The following is an 18738-nucleotide window of genomic DNA, read 5'->3' as shown; positions in this document are numbered from 1 at the left end:
TCATCCCATCTTTTACCTTATAAGGCCAGTGCAGTGGATCTCAACAGCAGATGAGTTCAATATTTGGACAGATTTGTTCTCCATATAAGGGTGTTAAGTGCCACTCCCACTGGTGACTGGCTCAAGCTCACCTGGGGTATTACCCAAAATGGTAGATCTCTACCTCTACCAAACTTGATGATGGAAAGGTTGACAAATGTTTGTATTGTGCCAGACAACAAAGCACATGAATCCATTGTGATTTAGGCTTCAAAGGTATTGTGATTAGATGCAAATACTGAGGCTGCAGCTGAAACTGTGTCACACCTGGGAAGAGGGGGGCGTGCCTACTTTTGGAGGTGTGCTCATTTGCCCCGCCTCCTCCTCTATAAGTCAACCTGCTCTCCTTCCTGAATATGACCCTTCAGCATTTTGACTGCTGTCATAGTTTCTCTGCTGCCTGTTTCCTTCACACATCAGAAGCAAAATGGTGAGTAGCTTTCACAAACAATTTGACTGGACTGACTTGTGTTGTGTCAGTGAACAACTTCTTCTTTGTGGTTTGTGTGCCCCACAGGACATAGAGTTGATAAAACTTTGAAGTGCCATATCATTATTTTAACAACATATGTAAAAGCTGTGTAAACTCGGTGAAGCCTGGTTGTCATTATATCTAGAGTGTGTAAGATTTTCGTTTGGTGCTTCTTAGAGGAAATGGTCTGCTGAGTGAAATGCAAGTTTAGTGTTTTAAAGGGCTTGTACAAGGTGTGGTTTTTGCCTCAAATGGCGGGAGCTTTGCTGTGCTTCAAAGTGGTTCTGAGGGAACACCTTGGGGCAGTCTTTCTTGTGCTAACTTGTTTCACAATGACTGGAATGTGACAGAGCCAAGGCCTTGAAAATCCATAGGGAAGCTACACGCCATGTTATTGCTGAAAAGATGCTAGATTCTCATTGAATTGCTTTAATAACTCCTCTCTCCAAAGGCTAGTTTTAAAGAACTTGCCATTTCCTAATCTTAAGGTTCTGCTTTCTGTCTCAAAACCAAGTGAACAAGTCCGCTCAAAATATGAACCAAGGCTCACGTCACACTAAAGTGCTCTTACTGGAATAGTCTTTCATTATTTTCTAATTTTACAACCGTTTGTACACTTAAACTGGCACATTAGACTTGGTGCTGAACTTTTTTCATGAATAAAATAAGGGAGTTGAAAATAGCTGCTTTGTCACTTTATTTGACGAAAATGAATGAAATTGCAGCTAGATTAAGCTGTTCTTATCGTCATACAAAATACAAAAGCAAGTTACAAAAACAATTGTAACTGCTTTTTTTTATTTTTGTCTTTGCGTGTGTCTGATAAACTATCTTCAGGCATTGTGTAACTTAAAATGTGTTGAACATAAGTGTGTGACTGTGTGTGTGTGACTGTGTGTGACTGTGTGTGTGTGTGACTCTGTGTGACACTGTGTGTGTGTGACACTGTGTGTGACACTGTGTGACTGTGACTGACGGGTAATGTTTCTTTGTTTTCTCAAAAACAGTCGTCTGGAGTAAAAGTCTGTGACGAAGTGAAAACCATCTTCAACAAAATGAAAGTGGTGAAAAACGACGATGCCGAGGAGGATCGTATAAGATTGATGACCTGCGTCATCGACGAAGAAAACGGTGAAATTAAAGTGGAGAAATGTCTGCAGCAGAAATGTGAAGAATGCAAGGACGATGTATTCAAGAGCCTCCAGAATCTAATGCCAAACGATCATTGCCGCTACATCCTGTACGACTGCCACTTTGAAACGGTGGAATGTTGTAAAAAAGAGGAACTGGTCTTCATGCTGTGGTAGGTCATCATTTTAATTGGCGCATAATTAGTTAAATTGATTTTTCCTTCTGCGTCCTCAACTGCCTGCAGACTGCGTGTGTAAATTGATGTGTGGGACACTTGGATAATGATTTCTCTTCCCATTAGGACTCCTGAGAGTGCAACCATCAAAGAAAAAATGCAGTATGCTTCCTCTAAAGGGGCTATTGACAAGGTCATGGAGGGTAAGGGTTGCTTTGTTAAATTTTTTTTCATCCAATTAATTGGACTTTTCTAGACATTGATAACATTAAAGTTCAAGTTGAGTGGTGCTCACACTGTTAATGTAACTCTTATTTCTTCAACAGGTGTCAAGCATAGAATGCAGATGCATGATAAGGCAGATATCGACAGGGAGGAGTTTGCAAAATGCCTTACGGACAAAGTAAAGAACCTTGAGGGCCACGGTCTGCGTGGTCATGCACACTAGTAAACAAACCGTCTTCGCCCTGTTTTATAATAGGGTACGTTTAAAGAGATTTGAGGGGATAATGGCAAGATTTCCATGTCGACTTTGTTTTTGTATTGGTTCATCAAGGCTTAAAGGGATGGTTTAGATTCCTGTAACACAAACCCCTGTCTGTTCCCCTTCCAAACTGTCCAGTCTAACTTTGTTCATTATTTGACATATCCATACGTTAGCCTATTGAAACTATTGTCACTTTACTCTTGGTACGTCTATATTTCTCAAATCAATAATTTGCTGTTTTTATTTACATGCATACTGTTTGAATCCCAGCATAGGCCAGTACACACTATTTTCCTTCCTTGTGTACATGTCCACTCAAACCATATCCTGTAAAATATCCCAATGGACGCACGACTAGAGTTCACTATAGGTCAAAATGACTGGGTCTGTAAGTATAGGATAAATCAGTTTTTCTAGACTGTTACACCTATAAAGAATAGTACAACTTGTACAAAGAGTTTCACAGAAAATGTAACTGTTGTATTGAGAGTATTATAAAATAAATGCAATGAATTGGGCAAGTGTTAACTGTTTTTTGTTTTTTTTTCCACTAAAAGCAAGTATGGATGAAAGCTGTAATTAACGAGCTGGGGGTTGGTCTGAGCACCTGGATGCATACCACAAGGATTGTCCAGCTTCTCCGATAACATGTGGCCTGTTAATATCAGATGTGGGAGGCCAGGTGACTTTGGGTTTAGCAGGCTTTAAGGTGTAGCTTGAGTCAAACCAAGCACTGCAATTGGTGCTGTCCGTATATTGCAGAAACATTTTTTTAACAAACTGGTAGCTTGAATTTTAAGTTAGAGTTGTGTAAAATCTGAAATCATTTAGTTAAGTTTACTCTTCATTCATATTTCCTCACTGCAGTCATATTTATGGACTCAATGATGTATCAATATACCATCAATAAAACTGCACTCATTTTTTTTACTTGTGCAGTATTTCACACAACACACAAGTATACAGCAGCAAACAGCTATCTGAAGATTTAGTGGGGTTATATCTGAGTAGAGACTGAAGTTGCGCTCCCTCAGTGTTATGTTTCTCCTTGCTTTGTTGACGCAGCCGAACCAGCTGAGCATGTTTTTAATGCACTAGTGTCCAACTGGTGAGCTCACGGCCGCAGCGTTGCACTGCTTTCAGTTACAACTGATTACGCTTTCCTGACCGCCAGATGAATAGTTTGACTTTTTGGGAAAAGACTGGCTGGCCTATTCAGTCTTGGAAAGAGTCTGATGAGGTGGATCCCACTCATGTTTGCTAAATATGTACCTGGAGCCTGCAGTTTAGCGTAAAGACTGAAAAAAGGCTATCTTAACTGTCCAAAGGAGTTAGGATAGCCAGGCAAACCAGTGGAGACTCCATGAAGTTACTGGCCCAGTCCATAACCCCCTCATGAAATCACTGAGATAAATGTTTAAAGAAATCTTTCAATCTAAATCTGAAAAAAAGAAAAATGATAGTCTGCCTACTTTGCAACTCATGTTTTGGGGCGCTCGTAACAATTTCCTTCAAAAGTAAACCAATGTTAATCCATGGCTGCCACATTCACACTAGTGAATTTTGTTTTTCAGCTTTTTCCATTTTACTAGTAAGTTTATATCTATACTTTAGTTTTTCACCAACTGTTGAATCTAGTCCTATTGCATGAATGTCAAACATTTTCTTACTGGCATTTTTGGTACATATTGGTTAATGTACTGCAGGTTGGTCTGTCATCACAAAAATGCAGAAGCCATTATCACAATTGTCTGGACACAAGTCAGTTAACCATTGATGCAACCTGAACCTTGATGTGTAACGCTTTAAGCAACACCACATTTCAAAAAGCACTAGTGTTTTTAAAAGAACTGTAGTTTATATCACAGTAACTACATAATTTATAACCCCTAATTCTGCTGTAAAATGTTAGACTATACTGCCAAGAAAACCGAGACTGTTCTCTAAACAGCGGAGTTACAGCTTTTAACCCTGGCAGGATGGTTTAAGTTTTAACATGCAATCATCCTGAGACGATTGTGTTAAGCTTCAAGTGTCATAAAGCAGATGTCGGTGCACATACATCACCGGCTCTGAAACCATGTCAAAGTATAACACTCAATAGCCAACTTTGCTTCCTGCCTGTACTCATTGCACCTTAACAGCAACTGGGACACTGAACAGCAATGATGTAGCGCTACGCTGTAGTTTATTCATTCATACAAATTCAATGTGTGTAATTGGCAGCCAGCTACAGAGGAAAGAAGGCCCCAAAGGTAATGAAACATTGAACCATAAAATGTTCCCATCATTCAACCACATAGAAAAAGACATACAAAGTAATTGCACAGGTTGATGTACGTTTGACGTACAATCTGTTTCCCTTTTTAACACTGAACTATGGATAAATGTCTGGAATATAAGGCAGGGGGATAAATAACCTCTGACATAGCCAGAATTGTTGATGGAATGTGGGTTTCGATAAAGATTGTAGCAGAATTACCTCCTAATCTTGCCTTAAAAATGCTCATATCAAACATTTGATTCCTACAGTTGCAACAAATGCAATCAACTACAGTACAAGAAAGAAATCGTTTTGGAATGCATAACTATGGTAATCATAAGGCATATTTGGCAGTTTCTTTGTAGTGTCTGCAGTGAACTTCCTCTCAGACGGACGTTCCTTCCTTCAGCTCCACGTATTCTCCCTTGAAAAAAAAAAAAAGAAGAAATATGGTGTCAAAAATGTACACGCATACCAAAACAATGAGTTTAGACGTGTGCATGTGTAGTCTCACCACGTCAGTGGTCTCACCTTTCCTTCCAGGTGCTCCTGTAGTGTTCTCACGGTCTCTCTCTCTTTGGTCAGCTGCTCCTGAGTGGCTTTGAGTAGCTGCTGGAGCTTGGTGGCCGCCTGGCCCAGATCTTTGGACAGCTTCTTCTCCTTCTCCAGGCACTCCTGTTCCAACAGCAGTAGCAAACATTACATCAATACAAACTACGCCTGGTCACCTTTTACCTGTGAAATAATTCAGTCCCGCTTCTTTTTCACAATAATAGTTTACTGCAGGTCATTTTTGCCAATATAAATCCCACACCGTATATACAGTGTGGATTAAATCAATCAACCTGCAATATAAAACAATAAGGAAAATAATGAGTAAAAAATTGAAATTGAGTAATTTCCCAAATTCACGAGTATATTTCTGTTCATAATTATTTTTTTCTTTTCATGTCTTATTTAATATTGAACACTCGGGCCTCCAAAAAGTAAAGACGAGTGCTTTATAGACGTCAGAGACCTACTGTTATAGAAAATAGAAGCTTCAATGACAGTCGGAGATGAGTTGTACTGAAGGCGATCACTAAACTTCAAATACATTTTTGAGTCACAGTGTTGAATTACGAAGCTGATGTGTGTGTTTCGTTCCTTTTAGGAGCAGGACCACATGTCGCTCTGATACTCAGTCATTTGTAAACACACCTTGAGCTGTGGAACATCTTCTGTGTCAGCTTGTGGTGACCCCGCAGAAACGTTTAGAAGATCCAACTGAGCCTGAAGTTCTGTTATAGTCTTCTGGGCCTAGAGGTTGACAAAACACACACTGATGTTAGCTACTATAGAGTTCTTTAGGCCGAGTGCACACGTACACAGGAAAACTGGGTTTTAAAAGATATCCCGTCCACACAAGCACCAATTCAAAAAAAATGAAAATGCAAAAATATGACTGAAGAGCTTTCAAGGCCAGTAGGCAGGTTGAGACACGCACTTGCATACATACACAAAACCGTCAATGTAACTGTACATTTATGTGTAAACACGTGAAAAGGTTAAAACCAGCACTATTTCAGACATGTCCGCCATTTCATGAAATGTTGCCTCATAAGGACGCGACGGTGCGCACTCTGACGTTACAAACCCAAATCTTTCCCGTCTACATGTTAAACAGAGTTTCTAAAAATCTTAACACTGGATTTAGATTGACAAAACTTACAGGGACGCAAAATGCTGTTTGGGTGTGGACGAAAGGCCAAAATGCATAGAAAAACAATATACGTGTGGACTAGGCCTTTGTCACCTTCTGAGGCCTGTTTCACAAAGCAGGATTTGGGGTTATCGAGGCAACTTCAGGGTCAAGTCTGGGTTTTCAGTCCCACGAGATTCACTTCTTACCGGGATAGTTCACCATGACTACTTACGCTGAACACATACCCTGCTCCAGGGATCAACTCGACTAACTAAATAAACAGATTTATAATATCACCGTGTCATCTAGAGCACAATGGAGCTGACTTATGTGTGTATTATATTAAGTTAATGTGTTGCAGATGTCAGCTTCTTGAGTCGCGTTTTGCAGTCACATATTCGGTTGCTTTAAGGGGATTATAAATTATGGAAGGAAATCTTCTTACTGCTTTGAATTATGTTTTTATATTTCTTTAGTCAGTTAAGCCAGATAACCTAAAGACACCCTGGGTGTGTTGAACTCGCTTAGTGAAACAGGCCTCTGCTGTGACAGTACCAGAAAACCAAAGGACGGCTGCTACCTGCTCAAACTCTTCTGAAAGCTGCCGTCTCTGAGCCCCCTCCCCGTGCAGCTTCTCAGTTGTCTGACTCAACTCGTTCTGGAACTAATGGAAGACAAAAATGGTGCACACACACACACAATAAATACACACAGAGACAACAGGCTAACGCATACATGTCTATGCAAACATTCTTGTGCAAAAGCAGTGGCACTACAAACCCACACATACAAGCTGCTCGACCTATGAGCCTCTCTCTCTCTATTTCAGGGGAGAGGCTCAAGTCAAACACAAACGTTCCGCTGATGTTAAGAATCGTACAAACAAAGGAGCCGTGAGCATGCTTAAAAAGGTGAGAAAAAGCAGTGGTTAGAGTTATGTCGACTCAGTCAATGCAAACAGTGGTTAGCATAAACAGCCGCTGTGTCGGAGGAATACTGGACAGACTTGAAGACTTGCAAGGGTCATGTGTGTATCCGTGTACTGTAGCCACATCCTTGACTTACGACATGGGTTTGACCAAATGTGTCGAACCAGACTACAAAGAACACGTCTTAATAAATACAGCGCAATAAATCAATACGTTTGGGGATTTTATACTAAATTAAATAAGGCTTAGTTAAGAAGTAGAACAAATGATATCCTAGAAGAAGTGTCCTAGTCACTGTCCAGTACTCTCTGACAGGAAGTGAAGGGTGCCCTGCGATCTTTGCACCCTGACCTGACTGGGTTGAGCCTCAGCTGGGCCATTCTGTTCTCGCTGAGCCTGCATCGTGATCTCGCCCAGCTGCTCTCTGACCTGAAACAGGAAGCCGTCACTGGTTACATAACCTCCCATCCATGAATCCTCTTTGTGTTACACGTCACCGACACCGTATCTTGTTGGTTGTGTCGGTTAAAAAGGAATCTCCACAAATTCCTCGATGTCTCATATATACCATGTCTTCCTCACACCTCGGCTACTCTGGTACTCTGTGTAAATAACGTCGTCCCGGGAAAGCAGGTCGTCAGTAAAGTCACCTGTGAAAGCTCCTCCTTGTGTGCCTGGGTCTCCTTCTGGGCCAAATCCAGCTGGCTCTGACGCTCCAAAAGCTGCAGCTTCAGCTGAACACAGAGCACGTAGACACAGTTATCACAGGTTTTGTTTTAAAAAGGTCGATACCTTTAAATATGAGGAATGTCTCTCTAGGATTTCATAAAAAAACCCCACAGAGTATATTAAGCATGGATTGCTAATTCTTTACATTAACGACCATTTCTAAATCTCATTAACTAGACAAACCTTATCAAATAATACAATTTAATCCAAAATATAATTGCCCCGAAATGTTTTACAACAAGAAAAAACATGGGACTCATAGATTGTGATGTTGAAATATTATAACAATTAATACAAATATTGAAAATGCTTATATGCTAATGTAAAAAAAAAGTCCACCTCCTTAGTAATAGGGGAACTTGCACATAAAAATACTACAACATTTTTTAGGAGCAGTGCTCGATCTAGTGAGGTTGCTGTGGTCTGTAGATTGAACCTGCTCATGTACCTGCTCCATCTCCTCTGAGGTCTCCTGGTTGTCCGACTGCTTCTCCAGCTGGGCTTCCAGAAGCAACATCTGCTCCTTCATCTGCAACAACAGAACAAAATAAAGCAGTTTACACATTTATTACCTGCTGGCTTACATCAAGGGGCAATTTGTGCGAGTGTGAGAGAAATCTTCACCTGTTCTACACTTTGGTTTTCTGCCTCCAGCTTGCTGGCCTTCTCCAAAGCCTGGTAATGTGTGAGAGGGACGAGTGTGAGGTTTTAAAAACATGGAAAGGGGACCCGCACGTGGTGAAAAAAAAAAAAGTACAAAGTCATAGTGATTTCAAGGACGTCTTATAACATACCACACTCAGCTGTTCCGCTGAGTTAGCCATCTTGGACTTCCATACCAGCTCTTCTTCCTCCACACTCTTCTGCAGATGCTTTAGCATTCCTTCCTGAAGCAAACGGGACGAAATGAGCCGATTAAATTGACCCCCTATTTTACACTGAAGTTTGAACTGAAGTTTCCCCAATCACTTACGGTTTCAGCCAGGACTATCCTGTACTGTTCACATTCAGCCTGCAGTGAGCCATGGCCCTCCTCAGCCTCCTTCAATTTGCCGAGCAACTCCTGAGACAAAGAAAACGCATTCAGAACCTGTTCTGCTGGGCTAATTATTCGGTAAGCAAGTCTATAAAATTGTGGCTTACAGGCAACGCTGTGCTTGACTGAGACTCCTGGCTCTGCTGGCTCTGCTGGCTGAGAGTCTCCTGAGCCTTCTGTGTAAATACTTGTAACCAGTTGGACTAAGTGAGGGGAATAAAACAGAAATAAATAATTAATGCGCACATTATTCTACTGAACAATGACCAACATCAGGAAATAAATGATTCAGCAACTCCTCCTGAAAAGCTCTGTTCCCACCTGCTCCGTCTCTACGGGTATCTGTGGGAAGAGTGTCTGGAGAGTTTCTTTGGTTTCACTTTGAAAAGCTGTCAGCTCTGCCGTAACGCTCTGATGAAACAACGGATGATATAATCAGGAAGGTGATTAAGCGGAAAGCTGTCTCAATTTATAAGCCACTGGTGTGTAAAGAGAGCCTTACCGCATCAATGGCCGTCTTTTCTCTCACTTCTCTCAGCTCCTCTTGTACTGATGTGACAAGGGCATCCTTCTCAGTCAGGCTAGCCAAATAAACAAAATAGTCAAAACTGAGATCCAAAAACAGACCCAACAATATGCCGGACTGATGTTTTTTTTCATATGCCAAGACCCATTTACCTTCTCTGTAGCAGTCCCAGCTCTTCGGAGGTATCTGACTGCTGAAAAAAAAGTGGACATGCAAATGAGTCACTGAGAAATACATTTTGTTCCTGCCTGGCTCTTTACACATCAAGAGGTACACTTACTGGTGTGTTGTTAAGTTGCACCATCTCTTCTTTGAGGTTTTTAAGTTCATCCTGAAGTGATGCAATAAGAGCGACATCCTCACTATAAAGGGACATAAATTGGATAAACTATAAATAAGCAGAGTAATAATCCATGAGATTTGAGTCAAATACATAGACAGTAAAAAGAACCATACCTCTTATTTCTTTCCTCGAGCTCAACAATAGTGTTCACCTGTAAAAACAGCAGATTATTTTTGATTAGTAGTAAAACATACATATATATTTTTTTCCTGAATAATCAAGAAGTGATTTTATTTGTTCATACATCCAACGACAGGTGTTTGCAACACTTACAGCAGCTTCCTGTTTCAGTTGCAGTTGCTTCAGTTCCTCGTGAAGAGTGTTCAACTGGTTGGTTCTCTCCTGAAGGCTGCAGAAGGCACAACATTTCAATCAATACGTGGAACAGCTCTGGAGCTGATGTCGACTCTGAAGAGAGGTGGCTCGAAACACTTACCTGAGGTTTAGCTGTTCCACTTCTGCAGCATTCACCTGCTCAATCAGACACAGAAAACATGCTTAGGGGTGTTCAAGGCCATTTCAGAAAAGTCAAACTAGCTAAGTATGTCCTACCTGGTCGTTATCCTCCTCCTTTTTGGTCTGATTGGCCTCTAGCAGTGAGTTGATGGAGGCCACCTGCTGTACAAGTTGGCTTTTCTCTGTCTGCGTCTCCTCCAGCTGGGCAGTGAGGGCATCCACCTGGGCAGAGCGCTCACCGACATCAGCCTCCAAGCTCCCAATACGCACTTGATACTCTGCAGGGACAAATCACAGCACTCACAACCTATTCTATATTTGATATCCTGTGATATAGCTGACTCCCATATACATTTTTACTATTAACATGTCAACTCCTAAGCCTTAACATCTGGTTACCATTCGGACTCTGTCCCCCCATTAACTGACCTGAGAGTGCGCTGCTGTCCTGCTGGGCATTGTCCAAAGTGGCCTGCAGACTGCTGTTTCTGCTCTGTGTAGCCCTGAGCTCCTCGCACACCTCCTCCAGCTTCCTCTGCAACGCCTGCTCGCTGACCCCATGGCTGGCCTAACAACGACGACAATCATCAAGATGTGACAAACAGCAGGGGTCAGCAAAGAGTCACAAAAGGAGCCTACTTGGCAGCATTGATTCACAAGACAGAATCCTGTGCATTTCTGTTAAAATATCATACGGCGACACATTCGGGGAAAGAGACGAAATAGAAGAATTCTTAACAGTCAAGCAATTTGTTTAGAATTTTTTTAGGGAAGTGTCTTGTGGAAAGTGCTTTGAACTAGAGAGGATCTTGAGATGATTAGCCTGCCTATGCTTCTATGACAGACTCTGTCAAAGAAGCTCATTGTTTATGACAGTCCAGCAACTCATTTCACAAAGGAAGCGAAACTCAACTCAAAGAAATTAGAAGCATCTTGCATCATTTGAGCATGTCCATTGACTGACGGCCGGAGCCATTGCATAACATGTTTGAAGACCATAAACTGTTGGGACGCATGTTAGTAAATGATTAACTAAAAGGAACACTTGAGTGACAGGAAGTGCTGACTCACTTGCTCCACACAACCCGTAATAGTTGAGACTAACAACACTCCTTCAGTGAGCGACCGCATAGGCTGTGAATATATATATATATATATATATATATATATATATATATATATATATACTATATACATATACATATATATATATATATACACTATATACATATATATATATATACATATATATATATATATATATATATATACACTATATACATATATATATATATATATATATATATACATATATATATATATATATATATATATATATATATATATATATATATATATATATATATACATATATATATATATATATATATATATATATATATATATATATATATATATATATATATATACTATATACTATATATATATATATATACTATATACTATATATATATATATATACTATATACTATATATATATACATATATATATATATATATATATATATATATATATATATATATATATATATATATATATATATATATATATATATATATATATATATATATATATATATATATATATATATATATATATATATATATATATATATATATATATATATATATATATATATATATATATATATATATATATATATATATATATATATATATATATATATATATATATATATATATATAACATTACATTATCTGTTCATTTGCAGTTGTCGAATGTAATTTATAAGAGATATGATGTGGTGTTCCCACAGGCCAGGCCAACCTGCAGCAGGGAGAGCTGCTTCTCTGTAGCGGAGAGCTTGGCTTCTAGCCCTTTCCTGACGTGATCATCAGCAAGCAGACCATCTGTCTTCTCTCCAAGCTCCTTGGTTAACTTCGTGCATTCCTGACGCAGCTTTGCCAGCTCCGCGTTTTGCCTGAGGACAGAACGAAAGACAAGAGACAGAGAAGGAGAGACGCAGGGAGAACAAGTCAGGGCAAATCTTCAGGCTTGGTGCTCCAAACACACCTTTGAATTTGTACACAATGATCACTTTAATCAGTATCAGTATGAAGAGGTAAAATGAATCTCAGCATGTATCGCCGCTTCTCATTTGCTGTTGCAGGGAAACACTCACTTGCTCTCAGCCTGACTAGTGGCTTGGTTGAGGGCGTCGCGAAGAATGGAGTTCTCCTGCTGTAGACGGGCCAGCTGGGCATTGGGGCCTTTTTCCAACTGGTCCTGCAGGCTGACATTCTGTAAAATAGTTTTACAGCTTTTTTTTAAGTCAACAAGCCATGTTGGACTCTTGCCCCATGGACAGCTGCTTCAAATCCTTGTCAAGACAACTTAATAAAAAGAAAAACTGCATTTTCACTTTGAATTAGCAGCTAAATGACCAGGAGTGAAATAGAAGGACAAAATGCAAACTGAAATGCACTCATCTGATTTAGACATTAAGAAATTGTAGTATTTTTTGTATCAGAACCGACCTTAGCATTGAGCTCCTGGGTCTGCACCACATGGTCCTGGTAACTAGCCTGCATGCGTGCTTGCAGAGCAATCATTTCTTGCTCCCTCTTACTCAGCTGGGAACTCAGCCTCGTCTCCACACTGGCCACCTTCGACTTCTCAGCAGACAGATCCTAAAAAAAAAAAAAAAAACAGAAAGCACGGTGAGAGCAGATTCAAATTCTGAGGCCAAAGAGCAAAGAGCCGTTTTCCTCTAATGATGACACATCAAGAAAAAAGTGAAATGTGTAAAGCAATACATGTAAGACATATTTCTGTGAAATTTGCTGCGACCCTAACGGTGGATCATTTCTTGTTCCGTCACTCGTAGGCTTCCATAGATATTACAAGAGGTGCTTTACATTGAAGTTGAGGGAGTCCTCAATGCTTTTTAATGGACGTGGCCTGTGTCTTGCCGTTACATTCCTCTAGTGCCACCTTCAGGACAAAAGATGAAGAGGTCTGCAAATGTCTGTGCACGTTGGCGTTCAGAAAATGAACCCCTTTAATTTAGGTAATTACATTGGTTTGTTCCTCCACTGCCACCTGCAGGCCAAACTACACTTTTTGCCTAACTAGTGAAAAGGATCTAATAAAAGCCAAGATTTTCATCTATGCAACGACTTTGTTTTCTGATGCAATGAGTATTAGGAGTCTCATGGGGCTGCCACCAGAGCTATAGACAGGTGTGCGTCTAACCTTGGTGAGTTCTCTCAGGCGATTCTTTGCCGCAGAAGTATCCTCTTGTTCTGCCATCAGCTGCTTCTCCTTCTCCTCCAGTTGTTTCTTCAGCATGGCCACTGGGTCTCCTTTCTGAGAGGCCTGAAAGTGCAGACGTACACAGAAAGACAGCAAAAACAAAGTGGGTCTCCCTCCAAGTGCAATACAGTCTGCATTCAGTGAGCGAGTGCCTGTACACTCCAGCTAGTTTAGCAAGGGTCCTCATCACTGACCGCAGCGTCCATTACCTTGTGCCAGGTGTCCTGAATGATGCCAACTTTCTCAGACAGGATCTCGATGAGCCTATGAGCCTCGACCTCACTGAACACCATGCTACCGATGGTGGACACCAGAGCCTTGTAGGGCAGGTACAGAGGAGCGTCAGCAGAATCCACCACTGCCACTAAAGAGGCAAACACAAGAAATGACAAGGAAACCCAGATTGAAAGTGGCACAATATAAGGTTATTTCATGTTTAACAGTAAAAAGCCGGACCATTTTGAAGCTCATTAGGCTGTCGCAGTGAAGTCTGAATACCTACACTGCCACAGTGGGCAGCTTCGGATGGCAAAATGATGGGGCCCTGTGGCACCAGGCGGAGACGAGCCTTGGGCAAGAGAGAACCCCACTCCCCTCCCTACCCATTGTAAGCACTGAGAGCCTTTGTCAGCTAACAAAACAGGGCAGTGGTGTTTGGACAAGCTGGCGTGCTCTATGCCCTCCAGAGCCGAGTGCCAGACATTACCCACAACGGCCATTGGCACTACTTTCCACGCTTCCTGCTAGAAGTTCATCAGTACCGACAGCGCATTACTGCCTTAGATTGTGAGTGTATCGACATGCAACTGTACAGACATGCCCGAACAGTGCATTGAACAAAAGATGACTGGTTTAACGGGAAAGGAAGTGTGGCAGCGGGCTTAGCCAAGACCAAAAAACAAGCATCTAACACCCAAAGATAGTGTATAGTTGTGCAGTGATTTTGTCATAGCGGCCACAGTCGCTCTGCAGGTTGTGTGACATCCTTCAAGCTTCTACAGACATTCTAAAAACTGATGAGCTATCTTTATTATTCTTTTCCCATGCTGAAAACATTTTGGAGAGACAGGGTAATCTTTAATCACTTCAGAAATATAACTATAACATGAGATATATCATTTTATCATTTAAAAAAACGAAATGTTCAGTTACAACTGCAAAATCATAAATGAATATCTCTAAAACATATCTGCTTACCAGGCTCAGTCTTTTTCTTAGAGGCCTTCTTCTTGGGCTCCTGTACTTTTTCTGCCACAGCAGGGGTCTGCTGAGATCCAACTGGGGGCACTGCCATCACTGGGACATCTTTAGTGACAGCTTCCAGCACTGGGGCAGTCTTGGCTGGGGCTACAGGGGCAGACTTGGCGGTTGCAGGGGCAGACTTGGCGGTTGCAGGGGCAGACTTGGCGGTTGCAGGGGCAGACTTGGCGGTTGCAGGGGCAGACTTGGCGGTTGCAGGGGCAGACTTGGCGGTTGCAGGGGCAGACTTGACGGTTGCAGGGGCAGACTTGACGGTTGCAGGGGCAGACTTGACGGTTGCAGGGGCAGACTTGGCTGGGGCAGGGGCAGACTTGGCAGGGGCAGACTTGGCTGGGGCAGGGGCAGACTTGGCTGGGGCAGGGGCAGACTTGGCTGGGGCAGGGGCAGACTTGGCTGGGGCAGGGGCAGACTTGGCTGGGGCAGACTTGGCTGGGGCAGGGGCAGAGGATGGAGCGGTTGCTTTAGTCGGGACAGACATGGGGGCCTGGGTTGTGGCAGGTACTGAGGAGGACTTGACGTTTGCAGAGGCAACCACGAGTGGGGCTGTTTTGGAAGAGGCTGGCTCAACCTTAGCCACCTTCTTCTTCTTTTTCTCTTTTGGTGAGGGTGCAGGTGAGGGCTCACTCAGGGCAGGGCTTGGTTCAGCAGCAATCTTTAGCTCGCCGTCTGCTGGTGCTGGGGCTGCAGTTGGCTCAACTTCAATATCAGGGACAGGTTCAGGTTCAGGGGCAGCAGCTACAACTGGGGCGGCAGCAGGCTCAATGACTGAGTCATCTTCAACTTCCTCTTCAACTTTTTCAGGCTCTGGGATTTTTCCATTGGGCTTTTCCTCTTTCTTCTTGCCACGGCCCTTCTTCTCAGATACTTTGTCCTTCTTCTTTTTGTCAGAGCGAGTGGACTGTATCTTACCCAGCTGACTGCGTTGTTTAGCCAGGGCTTCCTCATAAGAGGTCTCCTTCATGGAGAAGGTGGAGACAAGAGCGATCCCGAGGGCAGAGATCACCATGAATCCACCAAACACCATTATCCCAAGGGTCTGGGGGTCATAGATATCCATCGTTCAATTCCAGTTGACCTAAAAAGAAAGTGGCAGACTTGTCAATACAGTAAACAACTAGTAAATAATATTTGGGATTTCTAACAAGTGGAGAAAAAAAGAACAAAGTAATTCATAGGTAAGTCAAAACTGTAATACCACCAACAGTATTTCTATGTGCCTCGTCAAAATTAAACTGAACTGACAGCAGCTGTAATAGAAGAGTAGTGATGTGAAAGGGGCTTTCTTGAGAACAACCACAGCCTTTCCCGTCAAAGGCCTCAAGGTGTCACTATTATCCCCATAAACTTTTGCCTTGAGGCCAACTACATAATGCAGACCAGCCAATCTCATAAGCACACTATGACAAACAGCTGCTCAAAACCCACTTGTCATACAGCCTTCCACCTTGGGTAAAACATGCGTGTTCAGTTTTAAACATCATCATACCTGCCATTTCTGTAAATGTTCCTCCTAAAAATCCTTGATCCTGTGTAACAACTATTACAAAAAAATACTCAAAATCTGCTCAATTTATCAGAGCTATTATGGACTTCAGTGCAAATGTGGGCTTAAGACAAATCAGCTATTTATAATTTAAACCAACCTAAATATAAATTTAAGGCAGGAAACTAAATCCAGACCACAGAGGCATAAAGAGATTCAGACAACAATTCCCAGCAGTTGGCTGGCGGTTAGTGTTAATTTCCTGCCCTGTAAAAAGAAAAGTATCTTCCAGCTATCCCTTTAAGGCCCCTGTCACAAACCACAATGTTTAACCTGCAGGGGGTGTTTTTTGGCTGACAGCAGCTTAGCTTCATTACAACCCCTTCTTTGATTCAGTCCGGCAGCATTAGTCACAACCGTGTTTATATTATGGATAGAGATGTTATCCCATCGGAAAATATATAAAAGCAAAAAAAAAAAAAAAAAAAGTAAATGTGGAGCTTTACTGTAAAAAGAAAAAGAAAACCTAACATTGTGACACAGTAGAGTAAAAGTGCTGAGCTGCCAGAGTCTAGAGTCCAGAGTCTGTACTGCCTCCTTATCTGTGATGTCACACGTCACTGCTTCTCCACTCGCACTCAACGGAGAATTACGACTTCAAGAAAAACGACTCAGAGACTTTCTGAGGATGAAGATGCCTCTCCAGAGATAGGACTATACGATCAAACGTACTAGTGTGTAACCGTTACATACTGAAATACCTTCAGGTGCACTAGTACATGGAAAAGTCTTAACTTTATTTTAGCAATGAAGGTAAAATATGTAAACGCACATATTTTCAAGACGGTACTTTTAATGTACTGTAAGCATGAGAAATATACGTGCAAACTGAACATAAACGTTTACACTTTAATATGTTACTTTATTGCAAGACGCATCGACTTCCACGAACTTCACAGCTAGTTTATTAAAAATCAATAAACTAATGCTAAGATTACAATACTGAGACAACTACTATAAAAGCCTCCAAGATGTATGACACTTCAAGACACTACGTAGTTATCCATTCAAACAAGAAGGAGTGTGAGCAATCCGGTAATTATTTTTAAGTGAAACGCTTTGAATCACTACTCATAAGCTAGCATTGTAGCTAACACTATGAATCAATGAACTTGGCTATGGTCCTGCACATTAGTGTCGGTTTACGTTACACAATTGTGCCCCAGTGGATATAATAAAATTGTCAATTAAATAGCTAGTGAGGGGGGAAACTCTAAGATTATTTAAGACAACTTTAATCGGTTGTCTCTCAGTATTAGTTGTTAGCTCAGGAGTTAGCAGTAGATAGCTTCCCAAGCTAGCTGATGCTGGCTCAAATAAATAGAAACATTCCAAGACTCCCTCACTTACCTCGCTGCTGGTGTAGCTGCGTCTGCTTGCTTCAAAGGAAGGGAGAGGGGGCGAATGCTTTGACTTGTAACCGTCAGCTGAAATGACTTCTGTGTAAAGGCTACCTGTTTATCTAGCTAACTAGCTTTTTTTTTCCCAATGCTCTTCCCCTCACTCCGCTGGAGAATCCGTGGTCTGCTGTGAAGTCGTGGCACTTCGAGCTGGCTAGACGTGCTGGCCCCGTTCCCCAGATAGCTGCCATGAATCCAGAGCGCTTCTGATTGGCTGGACTGCACTCAAGCCGGAAATGAGCATGCTGGGATTTATAGTCTTCTCTGTGTATGCAAAGACTCATATAGTGGGACCGTTTCCAGTCAAACAAAAGGCTCGTTTAAAGTGTATTCTAGCGTCCGTCTACTCAAGAAAAGTGCTCAAGTAGGGTCCCGGCCTTCATCTTTGCTATTTTTGAGAGAGGTTAGACTTGGTGCCTTTTAAAGAGAACACTGCGTAGCATTAATCGTTTTGTTTGCATAAACCTCGAGTTTCCTAAAATCATTTCGTTCCAAATCTAGTCTGTCAAATCTAATCTAGTCTGTCGGTATCATTTATGCATAATGTATCAGCTTCTTCTGTTCTAGCTCTTCTATGAAGCTATATGATGTTTATACTGAAACAAAAGCCTAAGATGTTTTGTTGCCATATGGAAATTTGGTTCAAGATGTCTTTTAAAAATCCAGCCCCACACTTTGGGAAGTTTGGTATATTGAATTTATAATAGAGTCCTGTGGGTTTGAACAAAACTATCCTTTATCTCTGATGCATAAATAGCTTGTACTGTACTGCTACAACTATAGAAACCCACTATCTATATTTTCCACTTCTCGATAGACCAGAGCATCATTTCACGTCCAGAAGTAAACCTCAAACAAGGAAACAGGCTTCCCAGAAAGGATTATCATTAACCACGCCTGAGTAACATTGTTAGCACAAGTGACTGACAGTCCTTCTTGGATAGTTTGTTTCCCACACCCTTTATTA

At 41.5% G+C, this 18738-nt stretch overlaps 2 protein-coding genes across 4 annotated transcripts; one reads left to right on the top strand and one right to left on the bottom strand.

Moving 5' to 3' along the window:
* Window positions 1–1526: 1526 nt before the first annotated feature.
* On the top strand, window positions 1527–2491 carry cfl1l (cofilin 1 (non-muscle), like). Its single transcript, XM_076077133.1, has 3 exons — window positions 1527–1814; window positions 1944–2020; window positions 2144–2491. The coding sequence occupies exons 1-3, from the start codon at window positions 1567–1569 to the stop codon at window positions 2263–2265; spliced, it is 447 nt and encodes a 148-aa protein (XP_075933248.1). The 5' UTR covers window positions 1527–1566; the 3' UTR covers window positions 2266–2491.
* Window positions 2492–4473: 1982 nt separating this feature from the next.
* Window positions 4474–18126, bottom strand: rrbp1a (ribosome binding protein 1a). Of its 3 annotated transcripts, none has more exons than XM_076077206.1 (27): window positions 17722–18124; window positions 14766–15903; window positions 13778–13932; window positions 13509–13631; window positions 12791–12943; window positions 12436–12554; window positions 12081–12234; window positions 10700–10838; window positions 10367–10548; window positions 10251–10285; window positions 10088–10163; window positions 9928–9965; window positions 9752–9833; window positions 9624–9661; window positions 9448–9526; window positions 9267–9356; window positions 9053–9148; window positions 8883–8972; window positions 8704–8796; window positions 8534–8584; window positions 8358–8438; window positions 7831–7914; window positions 7532–7609; window positions 6832–6915; window positions 5768–5866; window positions 5099–5242; window positions 4474–4991 (listed from the first exon to the last, which is right to left on the bottom strand). In XM_076077206.1, the coding sequence occupies exons 2-27, from the start codon at window positions 15883–15885 to the stop codon at window positions 4953–4955; spliced, it is 3522 nt and encodes a 1173-aa protein (XP_075933321.1). In that variant the 5' UTR covers window positions 15886–15903; window positions 17722–18124; the 3' UTR covers window positions 4474–4952. The 3 variants fall into 3 exon arrangements, with proteins under 3 accessions (XP_075933321.1, XP_075933320.1, XP_075933322.1); XM_076077205.1 differs by having other exon boundaries at window positions 9624–9664; window positions 17722–18123; XM_076077207.1 differs by lacking the exon at window positions 7532–7609 and having other exon boundaries at window positions 9624–9664; window positions 17722–18126.
* Between the last annotated feature and the right edge of the window lie 612 nt (window positions 18127–18738).

The sequence above is a fragment of the Anarhichas minor genome, unplaced genomic scaffold, assembly GCF_050575085.1.
Source record: "Anarhichas minor isolate MPS153535 unplaced genomic scaffold, ASM5057508v1 ptg000058l, whole genome shotgun sequence".
Lineage (NCBI taxonomy): Eukaryota > Metazoa > Chordata > Actinopteri > Perciformes > Anarhichadidae > Anarhichas > Anarhichas minor.
Note: the sequence above shows the minus strand (reverse complement) of the source record. Positions and strands in the feature narration are given on the sequence as shown.

Excerpts from the sequence above, each read along its gene's own strand:
- rrbp1a (XM_076077205.1), bottom strand. The coding sequence starts at position 15,885 with ATGGATATCTATGACCCCCAGACCCTTGGGATAATGGTGTTTGGTGGA. Across the intron at positions 9,527-9,623 it reads CTGGGACTGCTACAGAGAAG|CCTGACTGAGAAGGATGCCC; the intron begins GTAAATGGGTCT and ends TTATTTGGCTAG. Across the intron at positions 4,992-5,098 it reads AGGAGCACCTGGAAGGAAAG|GGAGAATACGTGGAGCTGAA; the intron begins GTGAGACCACTG and ends TTTTTTTTCAAG.
- cfl1l (XM_076077133.1), top strand. The coding sequence starts at position 1,567 with ATGAAAGTGGTGAAAAACGACGATGCCGAGGAGGATCGTATAAGATTG. Across the intron at positions 1,815-1,943 it reads GAACTGGTCTTCATGCTGTG|GACTCCTGAGAGTGCAACCA; the intron begins GTAGGTCATCAT and ends TCTTCCCATTAG. Across the intron at positions 2,021-2,143 it reads TATTGACAAGGTCATGGAGG|GTGTCAAGCATAGAATGCAG; the intron begins GTAAGGGTTGCT and ends TTTCTTCAACAG.